The 19,222-nt window shown below is 38.9% G+C and overlaps 1 protein-coding gene across 1 annotated transcript; it reads left to right on the plus strand.

Moving 5' to 3' along the window:
- Positions 1-2,498: 2,498 nt before the first annotated feature.
- Positions 2,499-10,541, plus strand: LOC148019116 (aquaporin NIP3-1-like). Its single transcript, XM_087660623.1, has 5 exons — positions 2,499-3,203; positions 5,506-5,730; positions 6,007-6,201; positions 7,482-7,543; positions 10,019-10,541. The coding sequence occupies exons 1-5, from the start codon at positions 2,952-2,954 to the stop codon at positions 10,212-10,214; spliced, it is 930 nt and encodes a 309-aa protein (XP_087516749.1). The 5' UTR covers positions 2,499-2,951; the 3' UTR covers positions 10,215-10,541.
- Positions 10,542-19,222: the final 8,681 nt, after the last annotated feature.

A 19,222-nucleotide genomic window follows, 5' to 3' on the forward strand; every position in this document is an offset into this window, starting at 1 on the left:
TCCACACACACCCCCCCCCCCCCCCGCTTATATTCTCAACTTTCTAGTGAATCAAAATCTAATGCCTCTAGGCTTTAATGCCATGGCTCAAGAGGATGAGCAAAAGCAACGTTCATGGTCATGTAAAGGGGGTGGGGGAGTTCATAACATAGGCCTAGGTTACATTTCATCAATTGGAAGAGAATGAAAGCATGATGTTTCAAAAACATGATATGACATGTGATGGGAGTAAGTGGTATGGTTCTAATAAGTGAAGGACCACAAGCAAGGGGTATGATTTAGAGGCATGCCTTGTCTCATGTTGTATGTATGAGATGGAAGATTGAGGTACAATCGCCAAGTGGTGGTAGAGTAAAATAATAAAGGGGAGCTTTATCTCTCAAAACCAAGGTGAAAATTATGATAGTTGACTCCTTTTGAAGGCTCAAAATCCAATGAAGCCCTAAAAGGATGACATGGCATAAAATACAATAAAAGTTTCTCAAACTCAACTCTCAAGAATACCTTGCTACTTCGTAGGACTTTAGAATTGTAGGTTTTAATAAAGAAAGTGATTTCTAGACTTCTATTCAAGGTGCATAAGAGATTGTGCACTAAGCCAAAAGGCTCATTTGGAGTAGCATGCCTATTTTGTAAAAGCATGACACCACTTCAAAGTCTCCAAGGAAGGCTAAGAACTCTTTGATGAATGGTGAAGGATGTGTCCTAGAATGAAAAAGCTTGACCTTTCTAGGCTTGAATTTCAAAGAGGCACTTTGAGTTCCATGTATCCTACGGCACACTTAATGGCTTGGAAAGACTTTCTGTTTGAGGTGAATTTGTTAGAAGGCTGTCTAGAGAGACGAAAAGAGTTAGCTTTCTCTAAAAAAAACTTTAAGGAGTCACTTATAAGTTATTTTAGAGATGTTCCATCAACCACAAGATCTGCATGATTGCAATCCGACTAAAGATTGCAATAAGCCATAGTACTTTAGGTATGCATGGCACCTGATAAAGCACCTTTCTTTTTGTTGGTGCTCACAATCATAATGTAGTACCATCTACTCACAGTGGTCATTCCAACAATTATAATTACATAAAGTCTTGATGTTATTGGCTTAATTTGTGCTCTTCATAGTTAAGAGCCTAGACAAATGTTGCATGATGTAATGTGGACTTGATATCCAATAGGGTTAGTGTTGGCATGAATCCTTACCTTCATACCACTTCTAAATGGAGCTTAATTTGAGACCTCTCAATCGGATCAACTTTTCAAAGCTTGTGCGCTGGAGATTTTAGTTAGATCATTGTTGAAGATGCCATTCTTTACCTATTTCCATGATTTGTACTCACAATATTCCCAAAATTAAAGTTGATGTAAGAAGAAAACAAGCGATCGAAAACCTTTAATAATGGTAGCATTGATTAATAAATCCTCAAGAGCCCCTTAAAAGCACCTCATCAGACATGTTTTGTTTCTTTTGCCATTTCTTGGTTTTTAAACCGTGTCTTTTATAAAATTGGTATAGTCCCCATCATGTGTGAACCTTTGCAAATTCAAAAGCATTAATAAATTATAGAAGGGGGTTTCATGGTTGTTATTGGGTAAGGAATTCGTAGAATTAGATGAGTCGTATGTGCTGAGTTATTTCCACATTCGATATTTTAGGTCAACGCAAGTAGATAAGTGCCTAAAGGTCATAGTTGTGGCATTATGGTGACTTTTTGTTTGTATTCCATTTTGTATTTCTAAGGCTTCCAAAGAATTTAGACATTCTTTTCATCCCATTTGGTGTTTTTGCTTACTTTGGACCAAGTTATGATCCCAATTTATGTGAATTTGGCTCTTCTTAATTGCCGATTATCTTGGGTATGATCATGTGTTGGTAGTGGGGTGACCACATCAAGTTGATGTGAAGTACGTATGGTGGGGTGGATATTTGATGCATATGAGCAGAAGTGGAGGCCTAAGTCCAAAGCTCCATTGTCTTTTCCCTCTTCTTGCTCGTTTGTTGCTCTTGATCTCCTTGAAGTGCTCTACAAAGGTACCAAGCAACTCAATGGTGACATCAGAGATCGTGAGCACATTTCCTCCATTTTTGCAAAACATATATATACTTTTTGTTGCTCCATATGACCATACACATGCTTAACACAAGCCTTCTCATATAGACAAACCCTTTTGCAAGTCTCTAAACATATATATACTTTTTGTTGCTCCATGTGACTATAAGCATGCTTAACACAAGGCTTCCCATATAGACAAACCTTTTGGCAAGTCTCTTCCTTGGTAAGTAGAGTGTCCACAATGAGAGCCTAGACATATTGGCCTATGATCTTCACCACTTGCTTCTTACTTTTTGTGCATGCATATTGGCTTGTATGGAAGATGTGGCTTTGTTTACTATTTCTAGGGGCTTGTGTGATTGATTGCTGTGTCCTCCCCAAGCTGTGCCCTTAGGCCAGCATCTAATAAAAGCATAAAAATGTAAGTAGCATTCACACTAGTCCTTGCATTCTTGACTTAGCGGCAACATACACTCACTCATATAAGCTCTAGCATCTCTCTCTCTCTCTTTCTCTCTCTCTCTCTCTCTCTCTCTCTCTGTGTGCCTGTGTTGCTTCTTCCTCACCGAAGAGTACAGATCCTGGCTATCATGGTGCCATAGCCTCGCTTCTGTCAATGCTGTCACTAGGCTTCTCTCTTGTACGCAATACCTTGAGTTCTCTCTGAGAATAGAGCTGGCTAGTTCTCTAATTCTTCCTTAACTGGACCTCAAGAAAAGCCTGGCAATCATGTAAATCCAGGTCTCAGGAGCAACACACAGAGAAAAAAACCAAAAAAAAGAAAAGAAAAACAGAGAGAGAGAGAGAGAGATGGAGTAAGGAAGTGTTAGAATTGATCTGTGTGTGTGTGTGTGTGTGTGTGTGGGACATTGTTGCTTGAAATCTGAGCTCGAAGAAGTGCAGCTATGGCGGACGAGTGGTCGGTCCCGTCGACACCGCAGACGCCCGTGACGCCGATGCCTCTACTGGTGACGTCGGGCAGGCAGGCAGGCTCTGGCGCGGATGCTTCTGCTGCAGCGGCCGTGCGCAGTGGCAGCAGCCCCAAGTCCTCCTTCACGCTCGCCAAATGCTTCTCCATCGACCAGGACGCCATGGAGATGAACCTCCCTCATGCCTGCGCCCATCCTCCTCTTCCTTCCGTCTCTCTCACGCGCAAGGTACTCACCTACCCTTACTTCTTAGTGCTGTGTCTTCTACCTTCCCAATAATCAAGCGGGTTTACTTACTCGAATCTTAGTCGCATCACAACACTTGTTAAATGTGATTATGAATGAATGCTACACATAATTAAGCTTCCAAGCTTATCGCATTGAAAGTTATATATGGAATGCTTGACGTCATCGAGCTTCCAAGCTTATAGCATTGAAAGTAACATATGGAATGCTTGGATGTCATTGACCTTCCAAGCTTATCACATTGAAAGTAATGGGTCACATTGGCTTGTAAGGGCACTCTACGATAAGCTACCGAAGTGGTTGATATGCATTGCTAATAGTGTAGTGGTTGATGTGCACTCCTGCAAGAGCAATTGGAGTAGTGATCTACTCCAAGTCGATTGAAATCCATTAGGACATGCGTTTTATTCTCCCGTCCTTTTAAAGTCAATTTCTACAAAAATGACACACACACACACACACACACACACACACTCTCTCTCTCTCTCTCTCTCTCTCTCTCTCTCTCTCTCTCTCTCTCTCTCTCTCCTATGTTCCTTTAGGAGCTTACTATCCAACATGATACTCACTCCCACTCCCACGCATCCTTATTATGACATGATTGAGTTGGTATTGTAGATGGTCCTTCACAACGCTACCGTAATGCATCATGTGCCCTTGTTATTGTTGTTATGACATGATTGGGCAGTATTATTGAGAGGTTGTGTGTTATGACATGATTGAGCTTATGTAGTAGATGTTCCTTCACAACACTACCACAATGCATCATGTGCCCTTGTTATTGTTATGACATGATTGGGTGGTATTCTAGATTTAGGGAGAGAAAGAAAGAGAGATAAAGACCTTTTGTTTCTTTTGAGGCACTGTATACTTAACCACACTAATCACCCACTTCAAAACAACAACCAATTCTCTCTAAGAGCACTCCTACAAGAGCAATTGGAGTAGTGATCTACTCCAAGTCGATTGAAATCCATTAGGACATGTGTTTTATTCTCCCGTCCTTTTAAAGTCAATTTCTACAAAAATCACACACACACACACACACACACACACACACACACACACACACACACACACACACACACACACACACACACACACACACACACACACACACACACACACACACACACACACACACACACACACACACACACACACACACACACACACACACACACACACACACACACACACACACACACACACTCTCTCTCTCTCTCTCTCTCTCTCTCTCTCTCTCTCTCTCTCTCTCTCTCTCTCTCTCTCAAAACAACAACCAATTCTCTCTTGGTATTGCCACAAAGACCATGCCTTTACACAATTGCAAGCATTAGATATATCATAGTGAAACATTTTTTGGTCATTATTGCCCTTCTTCCATACATTGGGCTAATTGAAAGGGAGAAATGTTGACACTACTTGCGCGCGCGCGCGCACACGCACACGCACACGCACACGCACACGCACACGCACACGCACACACACACACAAGGCATGTGTGACAAGGCCCTACATGACCCTAGCCTTTATTGTGGATGTTCTAAAACTATACTCTTGAAGGAACCTTAAATACTAAAATTTGAGTTGTGTCCGGTTGTTGTGGAGGGATGGTTATCCCCTCCCCCTACTACCACATGGTTGCATTCAATGCAAATAAGGGAGTGGGGTTTCCTTATCCTTGGATGTTCCTCCCTAGTCCTTACAAAATACCATGTGCTAATGTTGTGCTAGGAGGGGTAAGAACTGCCATTCCGCAAGTGGAAATGTGCATGGCTTGACAACCAATCAAATGGGGGGTCCTTGACACCATAAACATGACTTTTTTCTCCTCTCTTCCAAAGTGTGAGTTGGTATGGTCAAAATGCCCAAGCATATGAGAGATTAACACCACTCATCTTGTTGCATGTGGATGCAATTGAGTAGTAAGGAACCTTAATTTGTAATAATATCCAATAATTTTGAGCTATCATTAAAGTAAATGTTCTAGTATACCTAGTCTCAAAGGAACCTTAGTGGTGGACATCTCAAGGGCCATGAATATCTCTTATTTTGGTACACACACACACAAGGCCTTACGTGCAACTCATCATGCATGTTTTAAACTACCTAATGAGTTGTTTTGAGTGAAATTGGCAAATAACAATTTAACAAGAATGTAGCATGTGTTCTAACAAAACATTATAATAACTTGGAGGTTGCAAAAGGTAATATAATTCAAACTTGTGCTATACTACTACATTTCAATTTTATAAATCTCTTATTCATGTCTATTGTATAGGTAGGGGCAGAGTTCATTGGTACCTTTATCTTGATATTTGCTGGCACAGCAGCTGCTATTGTGAACGAGAAAACAGGAGGATCACTAACCATGGTAGGGGGAGCAGCATCGTCAGGGCTAGGGGTGATGATTGTCATCTTGGCTGTTGGCCATATCTCCGGAGCTCACCTCAACCCATCTCTTACCATTGCGTTTGCAACTTTTCGGCATTTCCCATGGATCCAGGTCAAGATAATTCAACTCTCAAAATAAAGAGGCTTCATTTAAATTGGGGTACATGTAGTATTTTGTGCTCTTTTTTTGCACAATGCTATTATGGAGGCATTTTCAACTCTAATATTTTTTATTTGCTCAATTTAAGTATGCTAGGAATTTGAGATAAACCACTGTAGCAATGAAAATAATGTTTGCCTTTGAATTTTTACTTTTTGTGAATAGCATAAATTTTGCACTTCCTTAACTATCACATATAGTTACTATTTGATCATCTTGTTTACATAGGTTCCAGCCTACTTAGCTGCCCAAATTACCGCATCGATTTGTGCCTCCTTTGCATTGAAGGGTGTTTTTAGGCCGAGTCTTCATGGAGGGGTCACCACGCCTTCAGGGAGTGTGGAACAATCATTTTTCTTGGAATTTATCATCAGCTTCAACCTTATGTTTGTTGTCACTGCGGTTGCCACGGATACTCGAGCTGTACATTACTAGCCTCACTTATTTATTTGCAATGCTTGTAGAAACTCATGTTTTGATGAATGGGTTTATTGCTTAACCTCCATTCAATGAGCATCTTTTTTCTTGTTGGCACCATGTGTTTGTTTCATTTTCCATTTATGCTTGTTATCCATTTATTGTTTAAGTTCTACTCGAATGTACCTTATTCATATGATGGGTCCATCTAATTTTTATGAAAGCACCACTGGTTGGAGAAACAATAGAAAGGTAGCTCCTTTACATCAAAAGGCTCACCCACTTTTTATGCAAGGCTGAGATATATTGAGGTGACAAGCCAACTCATGGGCCAACTTTTACATAGGCTTTTTCTATTTTGGCTTTACTAGAGTGAAAAGGTTTCGTCCCTTAAAAAAAGTAAAATTTGATCGAGTATTTGGAATTGAGGTCAACTAACTTTAAGGGAGTGTGTAGCCATCATCCAATGGCTAGAAATGGTAGAGGGCCCCTTTTAGGGGGGGCATAGCTTATAGCTACTTGATTCCAAGTAAGGTAGGGCAAGTGGCCAAGCATGTTTAGTTGGTCAATTTGTTGTCCATATGTTGGGATCAATGAGCGGTGATTCCCTACACAGTCCCTAACATGTTAGTTGTTAATATAGATCCATGCCAATCAATTCCCTCTCCTTTATTGTCCCACATACCAACAGATTTTGTTGACGCTACTCATCTTTACCTCAACCCATGGTTTAGTCGGGGTTTCACACATGTTCTATCATTTTAATTGCTAGAACTTTCTCACCAAATTAGTGATGCCAAAGTATATTATCCTAGTATAGGGGAGGGGAGCAAGGAAAAGGGCGGGACAGGGGTGACAATAGTAATGTTCCTACAAAGGCATAGGACAGCTCACAAGCTTGAACAAGCGATGGGACCTTGTTACGTCGAGGTTTTCTAGTAAATCTTTTTCTAATTTGTTGGGGGTCTTCATTGAAAAATATTTTTGGTACCAAATCCACAAACCTTTAAGTCAAAATTCTTATAGAGAGATTCAGTGTATATGTGTTTGCCATTTTTATAACTAAGAGTTTTGTAAAGCTGAAACTTTCTTCTTTAAAATATATAAGTTGTTTTCAAAAAAATTGCAAGTCGTTTTACATTAAACATTGGTTTTCGTGCACAATGTTCGTTAGCAACAGTCCAAAGGAGTGTCCAGTTTATCAACAAGGTTCTATGCAGCCATAAAGTGAACTCTCTCTCTCTCTATCTCTTTTTTTGGTCTTTTTTGTTGGGATGGGTCGGCAGGTCGGTGAACTGGCTGGAATCGCGGTGGGCGCCACGGTTATGATGAATATTCTGATCGCAGGGTAAGAATCGGATCCCGCGTCTTGCGCTCTGGTTTTGCATTTTTTTAAACGTCGTGGGAACAAGGGCCTAAATGCCAATATTTTTTATTTTTTTGCTTCAAGAATAAATCCTAAGAGTGATTATTATTATTATTATTATTATTACACTTTCCGAATAATTCGTCTTACTTGGAATATTATTATTTTGGGCTTCTGGAATAAATCCCAGAAGTGAATCCTATCTTTTGGCTTTTCGAATAAATCCCGTTTGCTTTGAATATATTATTATTTTCTTTGTGGCTTTTACGTAGAAAGAAAAGGCCAGATAGAAAGCGCAACGTGACGAGATTGGCTGGGCTGTCACATGAGTCACGCAGCCTGCAGCTTTTTGCTTTCCGATCGGTCAACTGCTTATTTTCTAAATTAAAAAACACACTATATTGCCTTTCAAAAGAATAATAATAATAATATTGTTCGCGTCACGAATCGTGCTTCACAAAGAACTATGGAAAAAGCGAGCAATCAGGGCTTGTGCTGACTTTTGGATTAACATAGGGAATCTTTTTCTTTTGAATTAACATAGGGAATAAAAAATAAGAATATGCTATTTGCCAAACAAAACAAAAAAAGCACACGCATCATATCATGACCGGAGTAAAATATTTACAAATGGCAGCTTCCTCTCATAGTAATATTTGGGGAAAGTATAATTGAGAACCATACACAACTCTTAGATTGCCAAGCCAGGCAAATTGCACATGCTTTTTTGGAAATCTAGATTATTCCAAATATTTTATTTCCGAATTGAATCCTTCTAGGTTCAAATCCCAAACAACAAATCCTCAAAGCTATTTGGCTTTGTGATAAGCTGAGGAAAGACTTTCTCAAATTAGGCGAAGGTACAACTTTCTCAAATGGTGGTTCACAAATGTTTGACTAGCGGAATCTTGACATTTAACCGCTATGTTTGACAGGTAACATCTTGCCACCCCTTGCACTCTCTTCATTTTTATACCTGAAATCCTTCTAGCTACAAAAGCTCTTACAACATAGACCCCTTGTCACCCAAAATTGCTTCTATAAACATGACCTTGAGGTTAATTGTAGTGCAAGTAAGCCGGTCTGAAACCTTAAATCGAGGGGATTCAACTAAATTTTGACCTTGAAGATTAAGCACTGCTTTCAATCATTTTACATCAATTTACAGAAAATGAAAAGGTACAATCTAAGCTCTATCTTTTCAACTTCCCCATATCCCTAGGATGGGCTTAGAGTCGTGTTGAAGAGGACACAAGTGGTGGAAGAAGATGAGATCAAGGTGTGGGGTTGCCTATCATCGCACCACAAAAGTGTTGTAACACAATCCCACTAGATTTTCTTATGTGGCATTGTTTCATGGATTCTTTCAAAAGTGTTAAACTTACAAGGTCAAAAGTGATATATTAGTGCTCACAGCCCTTCATTTTTTGTCAAGATTATGAGGTTTCTAAGTTGTTGGAACTTGTGCAAACCCCACTTCCCCACAATGCAAGTAGGTATTAGTAGGGCTAGCTCATTGCCAATACCTCCAATGGCCGTGACACTACCCTCAAAGCTTATTGTACTAGAATATGCATTTATCTTTTTTGTTTTGGCTTGCATATATGCAAGGAAATAGTGTTTGTTCATGAAATTTTTGGTTTTTTCTTAAGTTCAACATTTTCTAATTGAAAAGCTAAAGGGAAAAAATTGCCTCTCTCTTCATCCTTTTTTTCCCTTGCTCTTCTCTATTTAGGGTAGAGGGGTTGATCGAGTGTCACAGAAAAGGAGGAGCGTTAAACTTGACATCGATATAGCATCAATGGAGATCCCAAATTAATGACACACAAACAATTGATATGTTGCTTCAATAAAAATATCTAGATCTCAAGGTTCTGTGTGAGGATTCAATAAGGTAATGACAATTTGTTAGAATTGAACCTTCGCCAATATGGTCACTTAATCTACATCATTTTTTAAAGAAGTTTTAATATTACCATGCTCACTTAATCTACATAATTGCCCACCCATATTTTTGTTGGGGATGACAGGGCCCTACATGCTTTAACTTCAGCAAAACATTTTGATTATCCATCTTAGTTGAGATCCATTTGATGTTATTTTATTGGCTCCTCTACCCTATGTCCTAGGGTTGTTTCCATCACATTATAGCTCCTCTCTCTCTCTCTCTCTCTCTCTCTCTCTCAATCTTTTATCTTATTGGTAATATGTTCTTCCTTTAGGTGGTGTAATGAAAATAAAGAATTTTGAGGGCTAGTTCTAAAAAAGTGGAGTTTTCATGATAGTCTTTGTGACTAGACATTTAGATGAAATATACATGTTTCTAGCAAGGGAATAAAACTTGCAACTTTGCTAAAAGATCCATGTGATGTATGACTTATTTGGACTCCTCATTGGGTTGTACCTCTCTTATGTGTTGAACTTATAATGGATTGATGTTATTATTATTTTTTGTAGGGCAACATCAGGAGGTTCAATGAATCCAGTGCGTAGTTTGGGTCCAGCAATAGCCAACAACAATTATGACGGAATATGGTTATATCTAGTGGGACCTATCTTGGGGGCTCTTGCTGGAGCAGCAGCCTACACACTTGTTCGCCTCAAGGATGATGACACACCTGGAGGTAGCACTCGTCGCAGCTTCAGAAGATAAACACGTTGAACATGTTAAATAAATAAAAGAATTCATACGAACAAGCTAAATAAATAAATCCATATGCCATTATGGATTATTGAATTGTTATGTATATCTATTGTAGACTTATTATGCTTTTACGGTTGCCTTATCACAAGCAACTTGCAATAAGTCTAAGGCTCTTCATGTCTTGAACTTTCAAGGGTAGCTATTATGCACTTGCATGATAGCTCCTCATTGATGAAAGTGGACTTTGAAGATTTAGCCCTCGTAAATAAGTAATGGTTTTTGCTTGCCAAATGCCCACCCTATTAATGTATCCACCATGACTTTCTTTTTCCATAAGACTTAGTTTGCTATTGTAATTATATGGTGTTTTGCTTTGCTTAGATTTATGCCATGGCCCATTTTTAACTTATGTTTACATATAAGTTCACCAAAAATCTCCTAGAGATTGCATTCTCAGCATCATTCAAAAATCACTTGACTCCACATCAACACTCATTGTTACCCAAGTAATCACTTTCATATAGATTTGTCTAATTAGCATTATCAAGTTTGCACACATGAAAGGAAGAAAGGCATTAATTATAGCTATCCTAATGTTGGTCTCCTTGTTGTTATTGTCAATGTACTATTAATAATTTGCCCTTCACAAGTAAAATTTTCTTCCTTTGTTACTTTTATAAATAATTATGGCAAGGTAGTTGGCAATTAATTATGTATTTTTCCATGGGTATTCTCAATGGGGCTTGGATCCACACCATTTAATTTTTGCACACACACACACACACACACACACACACACACGCACACACGCACGCACGCACGCACGCACGCATGCACATGCATATACATGTGTAGTTGTACATGTTAGCATTTGTATGCACATTTGTAGCTATACATGACCTTATGTATATGCATGTGTACCTATGTATACATGTGCATGCACACTCGTACACAACCCGTACACAAATGAGATGTACAATATGTATCACATGTATGTGCTTTATGCACATTTATGTGTACTTATATAAATGTGTATACATTTATATACCATCTATGTACATGAAATGGCTACATATATGCATCTCTACTATCTATTCTCAAATTGTATACACATAAACAAACTTCATAGTTCATAAATGTAAGATGACAATTCGCATGCAAGTGGATTTGTAACCTCAAGGTATAAATGCCCTTAATAAATATTTGAATCATCCAACTTGCTCATTTCGTCTCATGCTTAGTTATGCATGTTGTATATAACTTCTTCTTAAATGTTATTTGATAATCCCCTTAATGCATTTCACAATCCCTTTGTTAAAATGTACCTACATCCGTACTCCACTATAAAAGCAAGTGGATTTGCAACCTCAATGTATAAATGCCCTTAAATATTTGAATCATCCAACTTGCTCATTTTGTCTCATGGTTGGTTATGCATGTTGTATATAACTTCTTCTTAAAATGTTATTTGATAATCCCCTTAATTGCATTTCACGATTCCTTTGTTAAAATGTACTTACATCCGTACTCCACTGTAAAAGTTGAGAGTAAAGAATGTCCATATTGCTATGCTTGAAATTACATAAGGACTTGAGGTTAATAATGAGATATAAGAAAATGAAATAAGGTAAAGATTGATGGGGATAGAGATAGGCAAGGTGGAGGGCTCAATAGGGCTTTTGCTTCTTCTTGTTCACATACTTTTCACACAAACAAAAGAAATACCAAAATGTTTATCACTTGTTATACATTTTTTCTAAATTAATCACACATGCTTCTCTTTCGTCTTATATCTCAAACCCATAGTAATAGTATCCATTTAATACAAACTAGCTAGGCCGCTTTGCCACAGCTTCGTGCTATCACACAAAGCTGCTGCAAGTAACTTTGTGAATGTAAGTGGAGTTGTCATGTGCTCACTCCCCTCACTTCCTTCCCACACATCTCTCTCTTTCTTTTCTTCTCCTTTCTTCGTGTCTCTCGTTCCCCTCACTTTTTATTTTCACTCATTTTTTTTCCCCTGCGCTTCTTCTTCTTCTTCTCTCTCTCTCTCTCTCTCTCTCTCTCTCTCTCCTTTGTTCTTCTGTTCCTCCCTCCCTCCCTCTCTCTCGGTGCCTGTGGCAGTTTCTACCCGGCCACCAGTCAGGTACTCTTGCCCTATCGCCTGCTTGTGCACTGGCCGACTTGTCCACCATGGCTACTTGCCTCCTCCCTACTCACCACTCGCCGCCTGTCTGCCTTCCCACTGTCGCACAGATCCCAGGCTGGTAGATACATAGATAGAATGAATGAATCATAGAGACAACTACTGCAACCACCACACCATAGCCCACCATGCCATAACCCACCGTGCCACCGTCCCAACATGCCCACTCGCCATCCCACCTTCTAAACTCCTTGCACGTTGAGAAGAGAGAGAGAGAGAGAGAGAGAGAGAGAGAGAGAGAGAACTCCCTACTGACCATAACCACCTACACAATCGAGATGAAGCATAGAGAAAGAGAGAGTACTCTCTACAAGCCTCCATAGCCACTTGCTCATCCATCGAGGATGGAGGGAGAGAGAGGGAGAGAGGGAGGGAGGGAGTTATGACATGAAAAAGTGATAAAAGCGAGGAAGAGAGGGTGCAGGCCCCTGGGGAAACACTTGTCTCCTTGGTGTGTTAAAGTCATTAAACTATTTGTTTAGGGGAAATTTCAACTCAAGTTTGGAACCTGGGTTTGGGATCATTCTAGTGCTTTGAAGCCATAGTCTGAATAATAATATAGTATAGATGTATGAACACTCCCCTTCAAGCTCATATGAGCTTGCACACACAATGAATACCCAAAGCACTTCTAAAATAGTCAAGCTTATCCTTAACTAGTACCTTGGTAAAGATATCAAGAACTTGGTCACTCTTGAGATAGATGAAGTCTATATTTCTCACTCCCGTACATTCTCTTTGATTAATAATAAGCTTTTATAGGTTTTCTCCTTGCATGGTAGATTGCGTTCTTAGCCAAAATAACACTACTTTGTTGCCACAATAGAATGTGTCACTGTTATCAATGTCAATCTCCAAATTGTGAACTAGTAGGCTTAGCCATATCTGTTCACATGTTCCTATAGCTATCTCACAATATTTTTCCTCTGTACTTGACAATGCTACAATAAGATGTTTTTTACTGCTCCAACTTATCATGGTTGTACCCAAAGAGAAATCATAACCACTTGTAGATCTATCCATAATGTTGTCACCCTAGTTTACATCTATGTATTCGAATAAGATAAGTGTAGTTCCCTTTCCATATCGAGAAGATCAAACTATATAGTGGCATCGCTTCCCTATCGCATAGTAACTTTGCCATCCTTGAGTGTAAAAACACCATATAATTCACTTCCATTGCACAACCATAACATGTATATAGTTGTAACATCTATATAATTGCACAACCATAACATGAACACATATTCTTCTTTTGCGTCCTCGAGTATAAGAGGTCACATGTGCGCTCACTATTTTCTCTCTTTTTTGAATCTATCTCACTATTTGTTGCCAATCTCTCTCTCTCTCTCTCTCTCTCTCTCTCTCTCTCCCCACCCCTTTTCACACCTCTCCTCTTTGTGAATTTTCTTACATATCTATTACCTGTCTCTCTCTCTCTCACCTTCTCCCTCTTCTCTTTTTATCTCTCTCCTCTCTCTACAACACCCATCGCTTCCTCTCTCCAACCTCTCCCTCCCTCCCCTTGTTTATCCCTCTTCTCTATTTGCAACCCCTCATACCACTTTTGCATCTCTCTCTCTCTCTCTCTCTCTCTCTCTCTCTCTCTCTCTCTCTCTCTCTCTCTCTCTCTCTCTCTCTCTCTCTCTCTCTCTCTCTCTCTCTCTCTCTCTCTCTCTCTCTCTCGTGCCCCATGCACACACAAAAGGATAGACATGCATTTGCATTTAGGTGTATAGAGACTCATATATGTATACAATACCTTTTATTATGCACCAGACCTGTAAACTTTACCCATACTTACTTTGCTTGTTACAATTAGAAATGACATTGCACCTAATCACAAACAAAAGACATATGAAATACATATTTTGTATCCTTGAGTGTAAGAAATCACATGCTTGCTCACTATCTTCCCTCTATCTTGAATCTCTCTTACTATTTTTTGCTTCTCTCCCTCTCTCTCCGGGCTCTCTCCCTACCCCTTTTCACCCCCCTCCTCTCTCTGTGACTCTTCTCTCATATATTTGTTACCCATCTCTCTCTCTCTCTCTCTCTCTCTCTTTCACACACACACACACACACACACACACACACACACACTCTCTCTCTCTCTCTCTCTCTCTCTCTCTCTCTCTCTCTCGTATATGCATGTATAAAAAGCTAAACATGCATTTGTATCTAGGTGTACAAACACTCATATATATGTGCAATGACCATGCACCAAACTTGTAAACTTGTATCCATACTTGCTTTGCGCAATAGTTAGAAGTACAAACTCTCAGTATTAATAATACACATAGGTGAAGTAGAGCGTGAAACCACAAAGCATTACTACTTGATTGTGCCTATTCATCTATATCCAAATGTTACAAAAAGGGTCCCAATGCAAACAAAAAAATAAAAAATTTAACATGGAGCCTAACCAAAATAAAGCTTTTGAAATATTTCCATTCTCCAACACAACATGGTTAGGTGAAGCAAGTCATGTTGCCACTACTTGCCTTGGCGATGGTACAGGGGACATGACAGTCTTTCCTCTCTTTTTTGTACCTAAAATTTTAGAAAGCCACAATGTAAACATAAATACATCTAACGATTGACAAAGATTACTTAACTTTAGAATAACAATACTTGGCCTAATACTTGTAGACCACTCAGTAGGCATTGTCATAGCTTGATGTAGTGCCACAAAGAAACCGAGCTCTTTAAATTCATATGTCGGTCACCCCCTTGGTGTTCTATCAGTGTGAGATCATCGAAACCTCTTATCCTATTCAGCTTCACCCATATGCACTCGAAAACACTGAGTATATCCACAATGCACCACCTCAATAAAAACTGGAAGTAAAATCTCTATATTGACATCATCATATAAACACTCAATGACCCTTACAAGTGTTCTTCTTATAATATCATGTGTTGTTATTGCGCACAAGATACATTGCAGTTCCTTCTGATACTCTGAAGTTGGATAGTAGCCCCAACTTGGAGTAGGCATCTGTAAAAATTGAGTAAACACTTAAATATAGTGTAGGAAATAATCAGTTACTACTTAGTATATGCCAACCAAATGTGGCTTAAAGGCCATTTCACATATGAGCCAAGTAGTGACTACTAAGCGGTCAAACTTCAATGGATACATCCCTGCAAAAAAGTAAGCATACTATTGCACCCTCCAAAAAACACATCTCTACATGCATCCTTGCAAAAAATCAATACACCTTATTGCATATTCTAAAGTACATATTTGTATACAATGTTCGTCATGACATTCACAATGCTCCCATTTTCATCCAGTAAGACTCTCACACCACATGAGGATTTCACCCTTGAAAATGCAACATACAACTGTCCATGTGTAAATACCAAGGTGTCTTCAAGTAAAGACCAACAATACAGAAAGTCTCGCCCTACCACTTATTGATCATCATAGCAAATACCGATCAAATAGGAAACTGCTCCGCCTCATAGTAAACGGAAATTGCAAAGTGCTAGGAATAAAAGTGATCCTAGGAATGAAAACTTGTTCCCCTACATTTGTTCATGTTATTATCTTAGCATCTATCACCTTTCTATTGAATGCCTTACATATCAACCGTGTACCATTACACAGACCTTTTCCTGGATTTAAGTTCCTAAGTAGAATAATAGGCGTATTTATCTTTAGCAACAATAGATGGGGATGAAACCCATCTCCAAGATCTAGTGTATTTAGATACTCTACTACTATAGAGTACAAAAATGAGCTATCATCCATCTTTGCAATCGAATCTACACTATAGTATTATATAACCTCTCCATGCATCAATTGCAATGCATGATGATTCAAAGAAGCCACCTCTGTATTTTGCACTGCAAGTATAACATGCTCATTGAAATATGCTCCAAAGTCTCTCTGGGATACTTCACTATACACACTATCAATCGAGGTTTTAATAGAGTATCCTTTTAATACCATGCCAAATGGAATATGTAACTTATCACAATTCTCTGTAATACCCACTCCATTCCCTATCCCTTGAATCCAACCAATAAACCCATTATCCATTACATCGCCAATGGTTGACATCCACATATTCCTAGACAACCTTAGCACCTTAACACACTGCCATAAATGAGAGTAACATAGTGTCGCATTAACAATATCTTCACAGGAGCCCTTCATCACACGATAGGTAGGATCTATCTAAAAATCACCTCCAAGTAAAGTGACATTTTCACCAAATGGTTTAACACAACTCATAATATCCCTCAAAGTTCTATCAACTACCTCAAATGCATACATGTGCATCATGGGAGCCTCATCCCATAAAATAAGGGTCAACCATCTCAATAGTTGAGCAAGATTGCTCTGAACATGAATATTACAGGTGGATCAATTACTTAGATCCAATGGAATTTTAAACATCGAGTGAGCGGTACAACCACCCTATAGAAGCAAAGCAGCAATGCCACATGATGCCATTGCCAATGCTATATGACGATCACTGCATAGCCTAGCAAGCAGACACTTATAAAGAAATGTCTTCCCAGACCCACCGGGACCATCCCAAAAAAAAAAAACATCCCCAGAGTTTGCACCAATAGCATCCATAACTACAATATATGCAACTCTCTGTCTATCATTCAACATTGCCTCCATAGAAATACAAACTCTACATTGCTCCAATATATCATATGCATATTCATATTCTAAAAGAGAGTTAGCACACACAACTGAGAATCCGTTCGATGAGGTTCTGGCAATCCATCAAAGTCAAACAATCTTTGCCCATGCTACCGTAAAAGGTCTTGAAGATGCAATAAAGCCTTGTTTGATGCCTCTTGGTGTAGAATTGCAAAAGATACATGTGTATGCTCTAGCTGTAATTTATACAAAATATCCTCTACCATTGGCACCATAAACCTATCCCAAAGCTGACTAGGCTGAGCAAGCTCACAAAGACCAAAATTATAGCAAACAAAACATGTAACTGGGCACCAATCTGCACAGAGGTAGCTTCTTCCAAGCACATAGCACACTCATCATCACCCTCTAACACACCCTTTGCAATGCAAGCTTTCTTAAAAGTATTGTACATCACATTGCCAACAATACACAAATACTCAAAAGACGTACATCCTTAAGACACTGTTAAGACCATTTTTTCTTCATTTTGCATAAGATCTGATATATTGTCCGTTCTCGAAACACCACACAATTCTCACCAAGAAAGTGCACCTGCAACCGCTATATATCAAGCTTCTCATTGTGCAATGCATAGTCATATATTCACCAACATGCTTCTAAAGCAAAAATATATCGTGCATCTAAATAATTTTCGATCTCATCCACTTCATGGATGCTCGTACCATTCAACCTAGAGCTTCTAATAGAAAACTTAATGGTTGCACAATCATGTTCCTTGTATATATACTTATACAAATACTTAACAACTGCCATTGTTGATGAGTGTACCTCAACATTTATATGTGCATTGTATTTCTTACTTAAGTAAGGATTGAATGGAAAAATCCATCGATTGTCAATAGTATTCCCCTTTATTGTGAATGTGTTTCCATCATCCCATATTCTATAAATAGGATAGCTAGAGCTATCAATAGTTGTCACATTCACAAACCTACGAGGAAAATTTTTAGTACATTGACCATCATGCATGCAAGGACTCTTGGGATTCAACGCATCGCAAGGACCATGGACATTGCACTTTGAGACAGTTTCAAATAAAGTTGAAAACCTTGCTTTATTAGGAAACACATCACAAAAATCTATCATAATGGCATTCTTCGGAGGGTTTAAAAGGGTGCTCCAAAATCAGCAAAGTATGAGAATATGGTTACCCTCACTTTTGAAACTCAATCACACTAACATAGCCTACAACATTTCCAAACAAATTCCTTTTCAACAATGTATGCATCATATCATCATGATTTTTATGAAAGACCCGAGCGGTCAAATCATGATGATCATAAGTAATCTATCCATGCAACAAAGCATTAGTTATCTCTGACCACTTTGGATTACATGTCATTGTTATAAAGAGATATGGTTTTCCCTTACTTTGCACTATAGCCATGGCATCATGATTCAATTGATACATGTGCCTTGGCCCACAAGTAAAAGAAGATGGCAAAATCACCCTTTTACCAACAGAGGCACCAATAACCTGTATTGGCCCATTATCCATCAATCCCATCATATCTGCCAAGCCTTTATAAACTTTTGAGTGTAAAACTGATTGATTTTGATGACACTAAGCCAACCTACATTGCACTACACTACAATAAGCATCAACAATAAATTGTTGCCACAATCGACCACTGCGCAACATGCAAACCTTAGTGTCCTCATGCACTTGTAGTCGAATGCATAAAATCCATGTACATTAACTGGAATATTAACATTACTATAAGGCACCTTTACATGCCAACCATAATCACCCATAGGAAAAAGAAGAACATATAGCATTGGCATATATGCCCTATGCAAGTTTGAAATAGCAATACATCATCCATCTTGACTATAAACATGTATATCTCGATGATCGAGACTATTCTCATCCCCTTGTCCCGACATGATAGCCACAACTTGAGTTGCCACTGGAGCTGAGTATTGTCTATTAGCCTGTTGAATGCCAAGAATAGTCATTCTTAAATCATGTAAGGGATTGTTTTGCAATTGCATACCCACGAATCTAAAAGCTTGTGCATATACATTGTGTTGATGCATCATAGACTAAAGCTCCCCAAGTTAATTTGGCAATAAATTAGGCATGACATCCAATCTATTAGATAACTTATGCTCAAT

Source organism: Lygodium microphyllum, chromosome 20, assembly GCF_053477565.2.
Source record: "Lygodium microphyllum isolate KBCC chromosome 20, Lygodium_microphyllum_v1.1.10, whole genome shotgun sequence".
Lineage (NCBI taxonomy): Eukaryota > Viridiplantae > Streptophyta > Polypodiopsida > Schizaeales > Lygodiaceae > Lygodium > Lygodium microphyllum.

Excerpts from the sequence above, each read along its gene's own strand:
- LOC148019116 (XM_087660623.1), top strand. The coding sequence starts at position 2,952 with ATGGCGGACGAGTGGTCGGTCCCGTCGACACCGCAGACGCCCGTGACG. Across the intron at positions 3,204-5,505 it reads CCGTCTCTCTCACGCGCAAG|GTAGGGGCAGAGTTCATTGG; the intron begins GTACTCACCTAC and ends TCTATTGTATAG. Across the intron at positions 5,731-6,006 it reads GGCATTTCCCATGGATCCAG|GTTCCAGCCTACTTAGCTGC; the intron begins GTCAAGATAATT and ends TTGTTTACATAG.